We start from the raw sequence: 14,251 nt of genomic DNA on the forward strand, positions 1-14,251 counted from the left end.
AGAACAAGTAGTCAAGCCTTGAAAGATGATAGTGGTCTTCTCCTTGCCTTCAATAATATTTGGCCCTCTCTCCTCAGATAGGACAGTGTTGGTTCAAAAATTCCATTTCAGCCACTTTTGAGGAGTCACCTTCATCAGCCATGTCTATTCTTTTATCCAACACACACCTGTAGTGATTGCTCTGCAACTATTTTGCTTAAAAGTTTTTATTTGAAAAATGTATTTAAAAGTCCAACAATTTTTTAATATAAATTATGACTCTCAAACCCATTCCCATCACTTTATTATTAAAGTGATGATAGCATACACATTAGAGAAGGTAGCTAAAGGCAAGAGAGCACCAAAGAAAAGACAAGACTGTGTCCAAAGAACAGGTATCAGAATGAGGCTGAAGATCATGGTGACCAGAGATTCTAGGAGTCCACAACCTTTCTACCCTATCCTGTTAACACTTTAGATCTCTAGTGTAACACTCAGGCTACTGATCAGAGAGCAACCAGCTAGACTGAAGCTAAGAGTAAATTGGGAATGTAATTTTATGACCAATCTTGAAAAGCAGCAGGAAATACACCGAAATTTTTAAAAATTAGAACCTTAGTCACTGTACTGGAGGTGGGAGCAAACTGGATGGATGGTGGAATCAGCAAAGTGCATGCCAGTTCCAACATTCCTGACCCCCACTACCATAAAAGAGGATGCTTCTGGCTGCAGAGATAATAAGAGACCCCAGCCTTCTTGTCTCAGAGCAGGCAGAAGTTCATCTATCTTGTTCTGTCTTCCTAATTAGCCTACGAGGAAAGGGCTAGAACAAAAAACACCTGAGAAAACTGAAAGTGCCTAAAGACTCTGCTCCTATATTGCTTTCTCATCTAAAGTAGATTTTCAGCCAGGTGGGCAGCGGGACCTGGTCTTCAGACAAAACTCCCTGAGTCTTATTTGTATCTGGTTTTAGGACCAGGGCACAGAAATAGAACTGAAAATATGGGGAGGATAAGGTGGCGTGTGTCTACTGCTTTTCTCTCCCCCTACCCCAATCCTACAATACCCTGTTCATGTCTCCACACTGCAGGAACCCCTCCTCCAGGGGACAAGAATGGAGAAGCATAGTACATGTTCATCACAAAGACATGAGACCACACAAACACAAGCAACACATTGAATAAGCAGCCCTATTGAGCCTAATTTATAAAGAGTCCTAGTTCATCCATGGCTCAGGCTTAAGGTGAATAATAGGACGAAGATAGGGTGCAGGGTGGAAATCACTTAAGAGAAAAGTATCTTTGACTCTAGAGCTACAGTTCTCAACTGGAGGCAATTTTGCCCTTAGACATTTGACAACATCTGGAGACATTTTGGGTTGTCATAACTAGGGTGGGCCAGGCATGCTGCTAAACAACCTATAATGCACAAAACAGCTCTCCATTACATAGAATTATCCATCCGAAAATCTCTAGGTTGAGAAACCTTGTTCTAGACCCTCTCCTTGTTTCCTATCTGTGAGGATCATAAGACCCCTAAACTCAAAGATGATTGTTTTCAACCTATTTATCTCACCACCTCTCCCATCCTCAATAGTCAGAAGTCTACCTTGATATATAACCCCTAGTTTTTTTGCATTCTGGATTTCTCTCCTGACCTCTCTTCCTCCTCTCACCTGGGCCAGCAGGGAGGGTGGCAGAGAACAAACAGGACAGGTCCCCCAAAACTTACATGGAATGTCATCAGGGAAACAATAAGGTTCCTAACAGGGATAGGGTTAAAGGCAGAAGGAATAGCAATAGAAGTAGATGGAGATAATTAAGAGAACTCAAATTTTTAATTTTTTTTAAAAAAGGAAAGTTGCTGGGAAGCTAATAATGCTATAGAAACATAGGATTAGAAGCCTAAATAGAGAAACACCCTGGTGTTGGCAGAGGGACCGAGGGTCTATAAGCTTAAGGTCTGAAATCTACAGAGAAAGAGGAGGCTAGGCAGTAGTCACCCCTTCTGCTTGACATCTGCTTTAGTTCATTCCAGGAAGAAAGAGGAGAAAGGCAGGGAGGTATGGAGCTTCTTGGCAAAACTGGCATCAGCTTTGGTTATCTCACCCACCTACCCCATTTAAGGAGTTCCAGGTTAAGAGTTTAAAAACAAGTGGTACCCAGACCATCATTCAGGAAAAGGGAACTCATTCCAGGTTCCCAGAACTCCTATCTCAGATCTGAGGGTGTCCAGGGTTTCAGCTGAACGCCTCTGGCCAACCAGTAGTCACTTGGTCAGTCCTGCTGCCTTGACCCCATCTCCAGGAGGGGCTATAGCCAGAGGGAGTAGAGGGAGTCCAGCCCCCTAAGCCTTTTGAGGCACTGTTAGGTAGATAGGGGAAAGAGGGGCCCTTGGGTCACTGGTTCTAGGAGGCATCTGGTGGGGGCAGCATTTCTTCTAGGCTGGACACAGAATCGGGGCTTCAAGATGCCAAAACCTGGATTAAAAAAAAAATTTTTTTAAAGAAGGAAGATTAGCCTCAAAGGAAACCAAGGCTTTAGATAAAAGGCACCACCTAGTTTTCCACAGTGTGCTCTTTTCTCTATTTCTGTCTATACAACACCCTCTCTCTCTCTTTCTGGATCCTACATTCTTAAATCTTTCATACTAATTCTCTCTCCTTCCCCTTACTTCCCATTCCTGCATCAGAGGATCAGGGTTCTGAAGCAGGGTATCAGGATGTGTTGGCAGGGGCTGAGGTGGTAGATGGGATTCTCTAATCACTCACCATTCCTGTTGGAGCTACAAGCCCCGAGAATTGCTCCATGGCCTGTCTCGGTTTCCCTTGGACCTCATCTGCTCCTGAACTGCACCTGTCTGTGAAAAAGCACACATGAGACATCCTCTTACATTTTCACATCCCACAGTAAAAGGTCTACCTTGTGCACTCCAGGAAAGAGACTGGCCCTTGAATGTAACATCAATCTGAAAAGGCTAAAACTAACTGCCATTCCTCCCAGGGAAGTTTCAATGCCTTCATACTGGCCTTCATGAGGGTGAGGCGAAATGGATATTTTACTAATAAGATCCCCTCACAAAGGACTCTCCCATATATGAGTTTCATAATTGGTGAAAATACTTTTTTTTTTTTTTTTTGAAACAGGGTCTTGCTCTGTCACCTAGGCTAAAATGCAGTCACACAAGCATAGCTCGCTGCAGCCTTGAACTCATGGGCTCAAGCAATCCTCCTGCCTCAGCCTCCCAAGTAGCTGGGACTACAGGTGCACCCCCCCCCATGTCTGGATATGCTTTTACTTTTTGTAGAGACCGAGTCTCACTATATTGACCAGGTTGGCTCAAGTGATTCTCCAACCTCCCAAAGCACCGAGATTATAGGCATGAGCCACTTCTTTCACTATCTCTAAATGTATTTCCCATTTTTGAGAGCCGAAAGGCATCTTAGACATTATTTAGGACAGAGTACTCAGCTTTTTTCCTGCCCCCAACACTCCTAAGACTTACTGTGGCACTAAGATAGCAGTTCTTACTTAGGAGAAGGAAGGATTATAGTTTTTGGAAACAGCCCCTCAACTAATTTTTTTCCCTCCAATTAACTTTTTTCTTTTATTCAGACAGAGTCTCACTTTGTTGCCCAGGCTAGAGTGAGTGCCGTGGCGTCAGCCTAGCTCACAGCAACCTCAAACTCCTGGGCTCAAGCAATCCTACTGCCTCAGCCTCCCGAGTAGCTGGAACTTCAGGCATGCGCCACCATGCCCGGCTAATTTTTTCTCTATATATTAGTTGGCCAATTAATTTCTTTCTATTTATAGTAGAGACGAGGTCTCTTGCTCAGGTTGGTTTTGAACTCCAGACCTTGAGTGATCCGCCCGCCTCGGCCTCCCAGAGAGCTAGGATTATAGGCATGAGCCACCGTGCCTGGCTCCAATGAACTATTAAGACATAAATATGTTTCTCTGAAAGGCCCAAATTAAAAAAGAAATAGAAAAAAGAAAAAGACATAAATATGCCCCACCATAATGAAGAACAATCTGCTAATTATAAAGATGAGAGAACACAGGCCCAGAGACCTGAAATGCCAGGTCTCAGATTTATATAACTGGTGACCAGACTAGAATCCCAGATTCTTCCTACCCCAGTATTTTGTTTATATCCCTTGCTTGTACTTTCTAAAAAGAGGAACAGTTATAGACCATACCCCCATATCAACTTCTCCCCATTCCCTTGTTACCATGGCAAGTCCATCTCCGGCCCCCATCTCCCCAGAGCCAATGTGAGTCAGGTGAACAAAATTCATTGGTTCCCCAATCATGGTCCGGTCAATCCGTCTTCGCTTCTTCTTCTGCTGGGAGAAGATAGGAAGTCATATCTGAAGCTCCCTCCTCCAGTCAGAGTGGAGGAAGGGAAAAGAGTCTTGAAAACCACTAAAGGAAGAACTAAGGGCCTAGTGGGAAGAGGGCATGTGGCATTATAATAGGGAAATCACTAGGGTATGAAAAGCAAAGCTGAAATAACATCAACACAAAGAGGACATGGACCAGACTGATGAAGGCAGTGGCCTGCAGAGTGGATACTGGACAAATAAAGGACGTGTCAAAGTCACCTCTGACTGCTGAGGAAACAATGGGGAAAAGAGGCATTACACTCCACCTACAACCCCTGCCCAACTCAGGATGGACAGGAACAAGAAGGGATAGGACTGCTTCCATTATCCAATCCCCCTTCTTCCACATATACACCTGCCTGGCCACAGAAACTATCCTGACAGAGAGGGAGACAAGAAGTGTGATTTGGAGACAGCAGGTCCTACATGGTATGTCTACTTCACAGTATACAGTAACTGATTCCTATGTGAGTTGGGGAGGGGATGGGGAGACTCACCGGCTGGGGTTTCTCTACCACACAGCAGCCCAGTTTGTGCCAAAATTCACTCATGTTCCCTGATGGTTCCAGCTTCACTCCTCTGTCTGGGCCCCAGAGGGCTCTTGCTTTGGTGCCTTGACCACCCACTCCTCACTTTTCTAAGGTGTAACAAAACCCTGGGTTCACTCAGCTGGATGGGTCTAGAGAAAGTAGAATCTTCAGAACTCTTCACTTAAACAATGAAGGTCAGTGTCTCAGATCCTGAGAGATTTACAGGGCCAGAGAGAGAAGTGGGCAGGCAGGCACAAGGTTATGTCTTCCTCAGACTTGGAACCCTGTATCAGCAGAATGTAAAAAGAAAAGTTAATGAGAAACCTCCTGATGAGCCTGTATTTTCCCAGTTCTCCCTTAGAAGCCCTTGTACATCAGCCTGTACCCCAACACTAATCTGTTCCAAATATAAGAACCTCACAGTTTGACTCTCAGAAAAAGGAACAGAACGAAAAAGACACCAAGGGGTTAAGAAGCTGGGAGTAGAAGGGGGCTAGAAGCACTTGGGTAAGAGGATGGGGGAGGACCAAAGGATAGTGGCAGAAATGAGCAACTTTTGGGGGTGCTATAAGCTCCAGCTCCCTTCTCCTTGGGTTTGGGGCAGAAGGGGAGGGGCATTTAAGTGACTTTGAAGAGGAAATAGTGGTTTTTTTGTTCTCACAAACAAGGACTCCACCCTGTCCCCTCCCTTTTTCCTTACCTTGCCCTCAACACCTAGATTTTCTTTAAGAACAAGAGAAACCTTGACCACCTAGGTCCTAGGAGACTAACTCTAGTGGGTTAGACCTGGAGAAAGACATTCCACAGTGAGGAATTTCTTCCCTCTCTCAGTTTGCTGCCTTTGTTCCTCCTCATTTCCCTTAAGTGAGATCCAACTCCTCCCAGAAGCCACTTAGCAGTTCCTTTATTACCTGACCTTGAGATCCTTTCTGAAGGCTGTGCACACTCTGTTTATTTGTGTCCTTTATCACTGCACTCCTGTTTGCACATATATGGCATGGCCATATCTTCACATGTGTCTTGTATAGATCATCTGTGTACAGGTTGTAGGTAGATGTGCCAGGTATCTTCTGTCCCATGAGAAATCTTTTTCCAGCCTCCCCACCCTCTCCACATGTCCTATCGTGCCACTCTGCTCTGCCTCACATGCTATAAGGCCCAGGCTTCCCTCCCTCCTGCCCTCATGCTGTGACCTGTTCTCTCCTCCCTCCTTACCACGTCCACCCCAAGCTTCATCAGCCAACCAGACACAAGGAACTTTCCAATAATATTAGTGTCCAAGGAAGATCATCCTCTCTTTTTACTAGTGCCAGCCAGGGTAGGGCACATCTGGGTTTCTTCCTATACTCACTGCATTTTCCCAGTCTTATAGTACGGACAACATCAAAGATTCCAAACAGGGCAGTTTCATGAATATTACATGAACAGGAATCTCCCTTCCTCCCAAGCATGGAACCCCTGATGTTCTGACACCCTAGACTGACTTAAAAACTGAGAGGTTTTTTTTGTTTTGTTTTGTTTTTTTAACAAGCTTGAGATGAGATTACACAAACACTTAAATACAACTTCTAGGGAAGGAAAGAACCCAGGAGTTTGGGCTTTCTCTTACTTCCCTTTCCACCCCTGGAGGATCAATCAAACAGGGTGGAAGTCAGAGCACAGCTGTCCAGAGAGGGGAGCTGTGGTTAGTGGGGAAGTCAGTCAGTCAGTCATAGGGTTTGTTGTGATGGTGATGGTGGCAGGTGGTAAAGTTGGGGGGGGGAATGGAGAAAACAATAAAGAATCAGAGGAAACCCCCAACACCACCAGACAGGCTGTACTGAGACAGGACTCTCCCCGCAACATTTCCCCACCCTGCTCAAAGCTGAGTGGATAGAGGTGGATGGTGCTGGGAGGGAAGAAGAGAGAAGAGGGGGAGGAGAAGGAGAGAAGGAAAGAGGCAGTGCAGGGAACAAGGACGTTTCTGTTTCTTTTCCAGGGACCTGACCAGAGCTGGGTGGAGGCAAAGTGTGTGTATGGGACTTGGCATGAAATGACCAATGATGATGAGAAGTGACCAGGAAATTCCATTCCCTAGGACATTAGGGTCTCTGAAACTTACGGGTGGGGTCAGAGTGTAAAGAAGACAGGACAGGGTGAATGTCGAATTAGTACAGGGTGAGGGGAATGGGGAACAAGGCCAGAAAAGGAAGTGAAAGCCATTGGCTCTCATTCTCCTTTAAAGCAGCCAGAGAAGAGTGGGTTGAGAAAAAATGAAGTCCTGAGCTAGTGAGCCACAGAGAAAGAGCCACCCGAATCCACTGCCCATTATTTCAGCTTCACAGTGAATGGGAAGGGGCTAGGAAAACAACAGGAGAGATCAGGATTAGACAGCATAAGGCCACAACCTGATAGCCAAGTAGTACTGAGAACTTGGCCTCTCTGAGCCTCAAATAGGACGAGTGAACACGGAACTGGAAGACAACCCCCACCCCTACCAAGGTCACATTAGGACTTAAGGACCTCAAAGGTGTTGAGCAAGGGAAGGATAGGAGGAAGGTGCCAGGGAGGAAGGATGTACAGAGGTAGTTCTCTGGTCCTGTTCAAGCCCCAAACCGGTTTTCCTGGTCTCTCTGCCTCCAGCCCCAAGGCCTCCAACCCGCTGCCTGACAAGCCCTCACAAGAAGCAGCTGGAAAGAAAAAGAATTGGGAGAATGGAGTGGGCAATTCTATAAGCCCAGGGCTGCAGCTGGTCCCTGTGTGGAGACCCCCAGACATGGAGGGTTCTTGAGGGGCTCTGGAGAAGAGGGGTGGACCCATATTTCAGCCAAGTGACAGGCCCCAGCACCAACCCTACCCTTCCCCAGAAAAGGTCTGGTGGGGGTTTATTATCAGGAAACAGCACTAGGCCCTAAGTTTCCTCTCCCCCAATATATTCAATCACATAGAATCTATCTCGGTCCCCCAAACTCTACCCAGAAATTCTCTGCTCCTCCCAACCCTGAACTAGGATTGGGACTTCTCTGTGAATCTTTCAGACCCTCTCTCCCACCTCCCCCAACATTCCAGTCCCTTCTTTCTCTTCTCCTCTTCAGCAGCCTTAACCTGCATACCGTACCGCACGAGCGTGGATGAGTGGATGAGGACTGTTACCCTGGGAGGGGACCCCTTTTCCCACCGACCCAGCATCTCGACCACCCAGGACACCCTCCTTCCCCACCCCCAGCATCCGGTGCGTCTCCGCCTGGCCTGGCAGGCGTGGCAGGCGGGCCCAGGGACCAACTCTACGGTCTCACCTGCTCTTCTCCGACATCAAGGCGTCCAGCTACAGCTGGTGGGGGGCGGGGGAGTCCTGCTCCGCGGCCGCCGGTGAGGGGTTCCCCGGCTAGCTCCTTCGCGCGGTGGGGGAGCCGAGGGCGGGCCGGCAGAGGTGGGGCTGGCGGAGGGCGGAAGCGGCAGCGACGCGATTACGAAACCCGTCCGGCTGAGCTCCGAGCCGAGAGCACAGCTCCCCCCTGGACTGCTGAGGCACTGCACAGTGAAGGGACATGGGAGGGGGCCTCCGCGGGCCAGAAGGCCGCCGCCCATGCTCGGGGAGTCGGAGCATGTGGAGGCCTGGATGAGGGCTTGACACCCTAACTGGGGACCCCGGAATCGCACGTTCCCTATACACGCCAGGGCTTGCGGGGCAATACGAAGTGGAACTCCCAAATCCTCCAGACCTAACCAAGTTCAGAGATTCGCAGAAGCACCCCCGCTCCCGCCAGTCTCTTGTGCTCTACCCAAAATGGAATAAGGCTAGGTTTATTTACCCATTGTGAGGGTGGACAGTCGTAAAGAGTAGGGATTGGGGGAAGGGGTGCAGAATTTTTCTGATTCCCAGAAACACCTAGTAACCTGAAGTCCTTAAATTGAGGAAGAAAGGGACACTCCTCCTTTCCATTGTTGTCTAGTGTTAATATTTTTAATCCATAAACCTAAATTTGGAGGACAATTGCCTGCTCATTCATTGCATCCCCAGTCAGCACAGGGATGCTGGAAAAGATGGGAATGATTGTGCAGACCAATAAGCTTACCGAGATGCTTTAATCCTCTCTCCCTCCCTAAAGTGTTCTGGAACCTATCATTTGAATTAGCCGAGTCAGGCAGGGAGGGGGTGGGGAGTCCTTCCGCCCTTCTTAGGAGGGGCTGCATTGCAGGGGGAGACTGAGCAGGCAGATTCAGTCACTGAAGAGAGAGGGAGTGAGAAGACAAAGCCGTCAAAGCCCCGATAGCTTTCTTTTTCTCCAGCCCAGAGCAGACCCCGGAGCCCCCGAGACACTCCCTCCATCTTTGGAACACGCTAGTAAGTCATTGATAACAGGTAAACTAAACTGAGGGAGGGGGGTAGGGGGCTGCAAAGATAGAAGAGCAGTTTCTTCTGGTTAGATTGAAGACCTCAAATAAGGAGGAGGTGGGGAACAGTTCAAGAAGAGAAAAGGGGGCGCTATGAACAATGGGCAGTTATTTGTTCACCGTTTCCATGCCTTGTTATCCTGTACCCAGACATTCATTTCCAGCAATTTACATGCAGTTATTTCTCAGCACTTACCTCCTTATTTCAGGTATGTTTTTCTGTAATTTATTGGACTGTTTATTTAATATCTTCTGTCCAGTTATCTTTCTTTTCAAGCTGTAATTTGTTCTACCAGTTATTTGATGACTCTCTAGTCCTCCCATATCTCTCTAGCCTCTACTTCCCCATACTTGCAGTTTTTTCCTATAGTCTTCTATTTGTCTTTGTAGGAGGGAGTTTTAGGGGAAGGGATATGGGATAGTGTTGAGAGTAATCCTGACCTTTCTATTGACAATCTCCCTCTCCCCAACTCAAATCTTTGCTCCAAAGAGGCAGCTTGAAGTAGGAAAGGTGGGGATCTCTGTGTAGAGAACTGCTGGATCCTATATTGTAATTAGCTCAGCCCACAGGAGCTAGGTATGAGGATAGATTCTGGAAAAGGAATGCTTATTTGTAGCTCAGTGGAATATGTGGGGGAAGGACATGGCTAATAGGAAAATCCAAACTCAGAGTGAGGCACACATAATAGAAACCAGAGAGCTTTCATTCTCTACCACCACCACCTCTCCTCCTTCCCCAGCCCCCATAATGGCAGCATGACACAGCAAGGCCCTGTTGAATAGGCCTTGGATGCCCACAGAGGACCTGGACAAAGGGTATTTGGGCATGTCTGTGTGGCTAAGAGGGAGTATATATATTTCTAATCTGTATATTTGCTAATCATGTATCTCTAAGAAAAGACAGTGATATTTAAAAATTACATTTGCATAAATATCTGGATAATTTAAAATGAAGGATAGTGGAAAGCATTTATTGAGCCTATATTGTAGTACAAGGCACTGTCCAAACCCTTTAAGATAAGCAAATGATAGATGTAAAGATAGATGAAGTATAGGCAGAGAGAATTTGGGGAGGGGAAGGGGAAGCTGGCTGAAAAGGGACCTTTTGCAATATCGGGAGGACTTTGGGAATTAAATCCATACTGTATTAAATCAAACTTTTAACTACTATATACATTAGTAAATATCTTTTGGTATCTTAACTTCAATTTTCTATGTAGTCTTTATGTTCTTGACTTGATTTTAATGCCACATATGCTTGTATGAGTGTCTTTCTGGAATGCATTTGGTATCTTCTGTATATGTCTCTGGGTCAATAACATAGCTAGAGATATTAGGCCTTTTTTTCATAAAATTTCCTTTAGCTTTTTAAATTGCAGGATAGCTCTGCCAAACACTCAGAGACTATCTAGGCAGCTTTTATACATACTCTGATTTTAAGAAAAGGAGTCAGTTTGTCAAAGAGCTTTTTCCCTTTCTCAGATTGTAGCTTGCTCTATACTGCCTTTTTGCTTTAAACCACTCAAATTAGAATTACAGGAATAATCAGTGCCTAACCCACAGAATATCTGTTCTTCAGGAGCTAAGAATTCTTGTAAGTTTTGAGAATAGGGTATAGGGTTATAAAAGCAGTGGAGCAACTATCTACAACACAAAAAGGGATCAGATTGGGAATTATGAGACCTGAGTTCTATACAAACTGGTTATAAGACTTAAGTCACTAGGTAATTTGTAAGGTGTCTTCTAGTTTAAAAATGCTGATTTTTTTCCCACTGAGTTTGTTTTTTAGAGAGCCTATTATGTGCTAGCATTATACTAAGCTCACTCTGGAATAGACTTGTAAGGGAGGAGCTATGAAAGAAGCCAACTAGCTAGGGAAATAACTGTTAACACAATAAACAATCTGTAGGCAGAAGACAGTAACAGTATTGAACCATTTTTGTAGCTCTCTTCCTGTGCAAATGTCTCTGCAAATTACTGTGGAAATGATCAGAGTTGAATGTCATAGGAAGATGACCTCACCTTTCCAACATGCTCCCCCACCCTGCTCCAGTCTGTGCATCATTCTAAGCAGCTTCTCTGCTGAGTAATGCTCAGTTCCCAGTTTTATTTTGGAGTGTGAACCTAAGAAGAAAAAGATCAACTCAGAATTCAGTTTTAACATTAAAAACATCCTAACCAACCCACTCACTTTTTTTTTTTTTTTTTTTAAACAGGGTCTCACTCTGTCACCTGGGTAGAGTGCAATGGTGTCATCATACCTCACTGCAACCTCACACTCCTAGGCTGAAGCCATCCTCCTGCCTGAGTCTCCCCAGTAGCTGAGACCACAGGCGCTCCCTACCACTCCTGGCTAATTTTTTCTATTTCTGATAGAGACTTGGTCTTGCTTTTGCTCAGGCTGGTCTCAAACTCCTGACCTCAAGCGATCCTCCTGCGTTGGTCTCCCAGAGTGCTAAGATTACAGGCATGAGCCACCTTGCCTGGCCCCACTCACCATTTCTAAAGCACCCCCCTCACATATCACCACATTCTAGATTAAAAATTTCTTTTCTGCCTTAGTAGAGTCATTTCACATTATATGAGGGCATTTTGGAACCTATTTAAGGCTGCTATTAAAAGTCTCAGGCCTAGTGAGAGCCAGTGGGGTATTTGGAGAAAGGCCTTTTGAAACTTAGGGTTCTAATTTTGGAGGCAGTGGAATGTTCTTTCTGCTCCTTTGGGAACATTTCAACTAATGCTTCTTGCCCCTTCCCTTGGCTAGTAAGTAGCAGGGCGGAGGCTGCAGGGAGCTATAATGGTCATGTAATATCAGGCAAAGTGTGGGTAGCATGAACAGAAAAGGTGATAGAACTACCCAATAAAGCATGGAAAAGTATCCAATTTTGTTAAAATCTCCTTCCAATCTAAGCTTTTCTTACCTGGAATTTCCAATCCATTTGCTCTCACTATCATCAATTATAGTCTAGCCTTGGGGTCAGAGAAAAGAGACCCTACAGCATAGGAAAATTCTTTTAGCACTTGGGTTTTGCTCTGAAGAAGAGATAGTAGACTGTTAAGGCTTACCTATGCGCTAATAGATGGGAATGGCAAAGTATTCATTGTATTAAATAGTGAGGGGAGATTAATTAGCAGCCTTGAATTAGCAGTCTTTGTGTGTAGAGCCCAGCACTAGCCATACAGAGAAAGTAGGCTGGTATTTACCCTTAAGAAAACTCCCAGTCTGTTGGAGATAGGAGATAAGACCATCCGTATACATAAAATGCAGTAACAGTGATCTGTAACCCCAAACTGATGCAGTCAGGTAAAACTCCACAGGGCATTGGGGGAGAAGATGGAGGAAATAGAGTGATGAAGCTGAGTAAGTTTAAGAAAGTTGTCCTGGAAGAGGTGAGTTTATAGTACAGTTTATAAGGCAAGAAGGAAAATATAAAGCAGAAATGCCATGGAAGGCCTTTTCACAAGTACCATGATCTATTAAAACAAAGTCAAGAAGAGGTCAAGTAACTATAAATATAATAGGAATTTGGGAGAGGGGGATTCCTCTAGGAACTTGATTAGAGCCTTGAAACTTGGGAAGTATTTTAAAGGTGGAGAATGGAGAGACTTAACCAGGAATGAGCATAACTATAGTTAAGGCTGTATACTTGCTAGGAAGAGTGGGCCAGGCCAGGTGCTGTAGCTCAAACCTGTAATCCTAGCACTCTGGGAGGCCAAGGTGGGCAGATCGCTCTAGGTCAGGAGTTCCAGATCAGCCTGAGCAAGAGCAAGACCCCATCTCTACTAAAAATAGAAATAAATTAATTGGCCAACTAAAAATCCATAGAAAAAATTAGCCGGGCATGGTGGTGCATGTCTGTAGTCCCAGCTACTCCGGAGGCTGACGTAGAAGGATCACTTGAGCATAGGAGTTTGAGGTGGCTGTGAGCTAGGTTGATGCCACCACACTCTAGCCCTGGCAACAGAGTGAGACTCTGTCTCAAAAAAAAAAAAAAAAAAAAAGTGGGTCAGATTTTGGAAGGCCTTGAAAATCAGACCCAAGATCAATTTGATGCAATAGTAAATAAATCATTCTGCTGGGCACCATTCAGTAGCTCATGTCTGGTGGCACTTCGGGAGGCAAAGGCAGGAGGATCACTTGAGGCCTGGAGTTTGAGACCAGCCTGGGCAACATAGTGGAATCACACCTCTACAAAAAATAAGAAAATTAGCTGGGCATGGTGATGTGTGCCTATAGTCCTAGCTATTTGGGAGGCTGAGGAAGATTGTTTAGGCCTGTGAGTTGGAGGTTGCAGTGAGCTATGATCATGCCTCTGCACTCCAGTTGGGGCAACAGAGCAAGACCCTGTATCACAAAAAAAGAAAAAAAAAAAAAAGTCATTCCAAGATGAGAAGTTAGGAAATGGTAGAAAAGGGTAATAAAGGCAGGGTTCCTGAAGCTTGTCCTAGGGAAATTTGCTTATGTGTAGAGGGAAACAGGGATATGGAGTTTCTAACCAAGAAAAGCAGACTATGGGCCACAAAAAAGTTGCTGTAGCATTAAGACTGACAAGTGCTTTCTTTCCAGGAAGCTATGAGGGACCCCGTGAGTAGCCAGTACAGCTCCTTTCTTTTCTGGAGGATGCCCATCCCAGAACTGGATCTGTCAGAGCTAGAAGGCCTGGGTCTGTCAGATACATCCATCTTCAAGGTCAAGGACAACAGCGTTGGCAAAATGACCGGGCAAGCAACTGGAGCAGAACAGGAGAAAAACCCCGAAGGTGATGCCCTTCTTGAGTACAGCACCTTCAACTTCTGGAGAGCTCCCATTGCCAGCATCCACTCCTTTGAATTGGACTTGCTCTAAGGCCAAGACTTCTCTCTCCTACCACCTTGCCCTCATTGTCTTCCCTTTCAAGCCCTTTCCTTTCTACCCCTTTCCCATTTTAATCTTGTTCTCTCTCTTCGATTGTGTTGGTGGTGCTGATGAATCTGCCAGAGTTGA

General features: G+C 45.6%; 2 protein-coding genes across 4 annotated transcripts; one reads left to right on the forward strand and one right to left on the reverse strand.

Annotated features, from left to right (window-relative positions):
* Positions 1-190: 190 nt before the first annotated feature.
* CDC42SE1 (CDC42 small effector 1) lies at positions 191-8,326 on the reverse strand. Its single transcript, XM_012767538.3, has 5 exons — positions 8,169-8,326; positions 4,861-5,177; positions 4,211-4,321; positions 2,750-2,838; positions 191-2,458 (listed from the first exon to the last, which is right to left on the reverse strand). The coding sequence occupies exons 2-4, from the start codon at positions 4,912-4,914 to the stop codon at positions 2,764-2,766; spliced, it is 240 nt and encodes a 79-aa protein (XP_012622992.1). The 5' UTR covers positions 4,915-5,177; positions 8,169-8,326; the 3' UTR covers positions 191-2,458; positions 2,750-2,763.
* MLLT11 (MLLT11 transcription factor 7 cofactor) lies at positions 4,714-14,251 on the forward strand. Of its 3 annotated transcripts, none has more exons than XM_012767534.3 (2): positions 4,714-4,792; positions 13,835-14,251. In XM_012767534.3, exons 1-2 carry the CDS (start codon positions 4,790-4,792, stop codon positions 14,111-14,113), a joined length of 282 nt encoding a protein of 93 aa, XP_012622988.1. In that variant the 5' UTR covers positions 4,714-4,789; the 3' UTR covers positions 14,114-14,251. The 3 variants fall into 3 exon arrangements, with proteins under 3 accessions (XP_012622988.1, XP_012622989.1, XP_012622991.1); XM_012767535.3 differs by lacking the exon at positions 4,714-4,792 and adding an exon at positions 9,019-9,217; XM_012767537.3 differs by lacking the exon at positions 4,714-4,792 and adding an exon at positions 9,300-9,476.

Source organism: Microcebus murinus, chromosome 2 (genome assembly GCF_040939455.1).
Source record: "Microcebus murinus isolate Inina chromosome 2, M.murinus_Inina_mat1.0, whole genome shotgun sequence".
Classification (NCBI taxonomy): Eukaryota; Metazoa; Chordata; class Mammalia; order Primates; family Cheirogaleidae; genus Microcebus; species Microcebus murinus.

Coding starts and splice junctions, on each gene's coding strand:
- CDC42SE1 (XM_012767538.3), bottom strand. CDS start 4,914: ATGAGTGAATTTTGGCACAAACTGGGCTGCTGTGTGGTAGAGAAACCC. Junction 4,322..4,860: donor TGGTAGAGAAACCCCAGCCG/GTGAGTCTCCCC, acceptor TTCTCCCAGCAG/AAGAAGAAGCGAAGACGGAT. Junction 2,839..4,210: donor CCGGAGATGGACTTGCCATG/GTAACAAGGGAA, acceptor GCTTTTTCACAG/ACAGGTGCAGTTCAGGAGCA.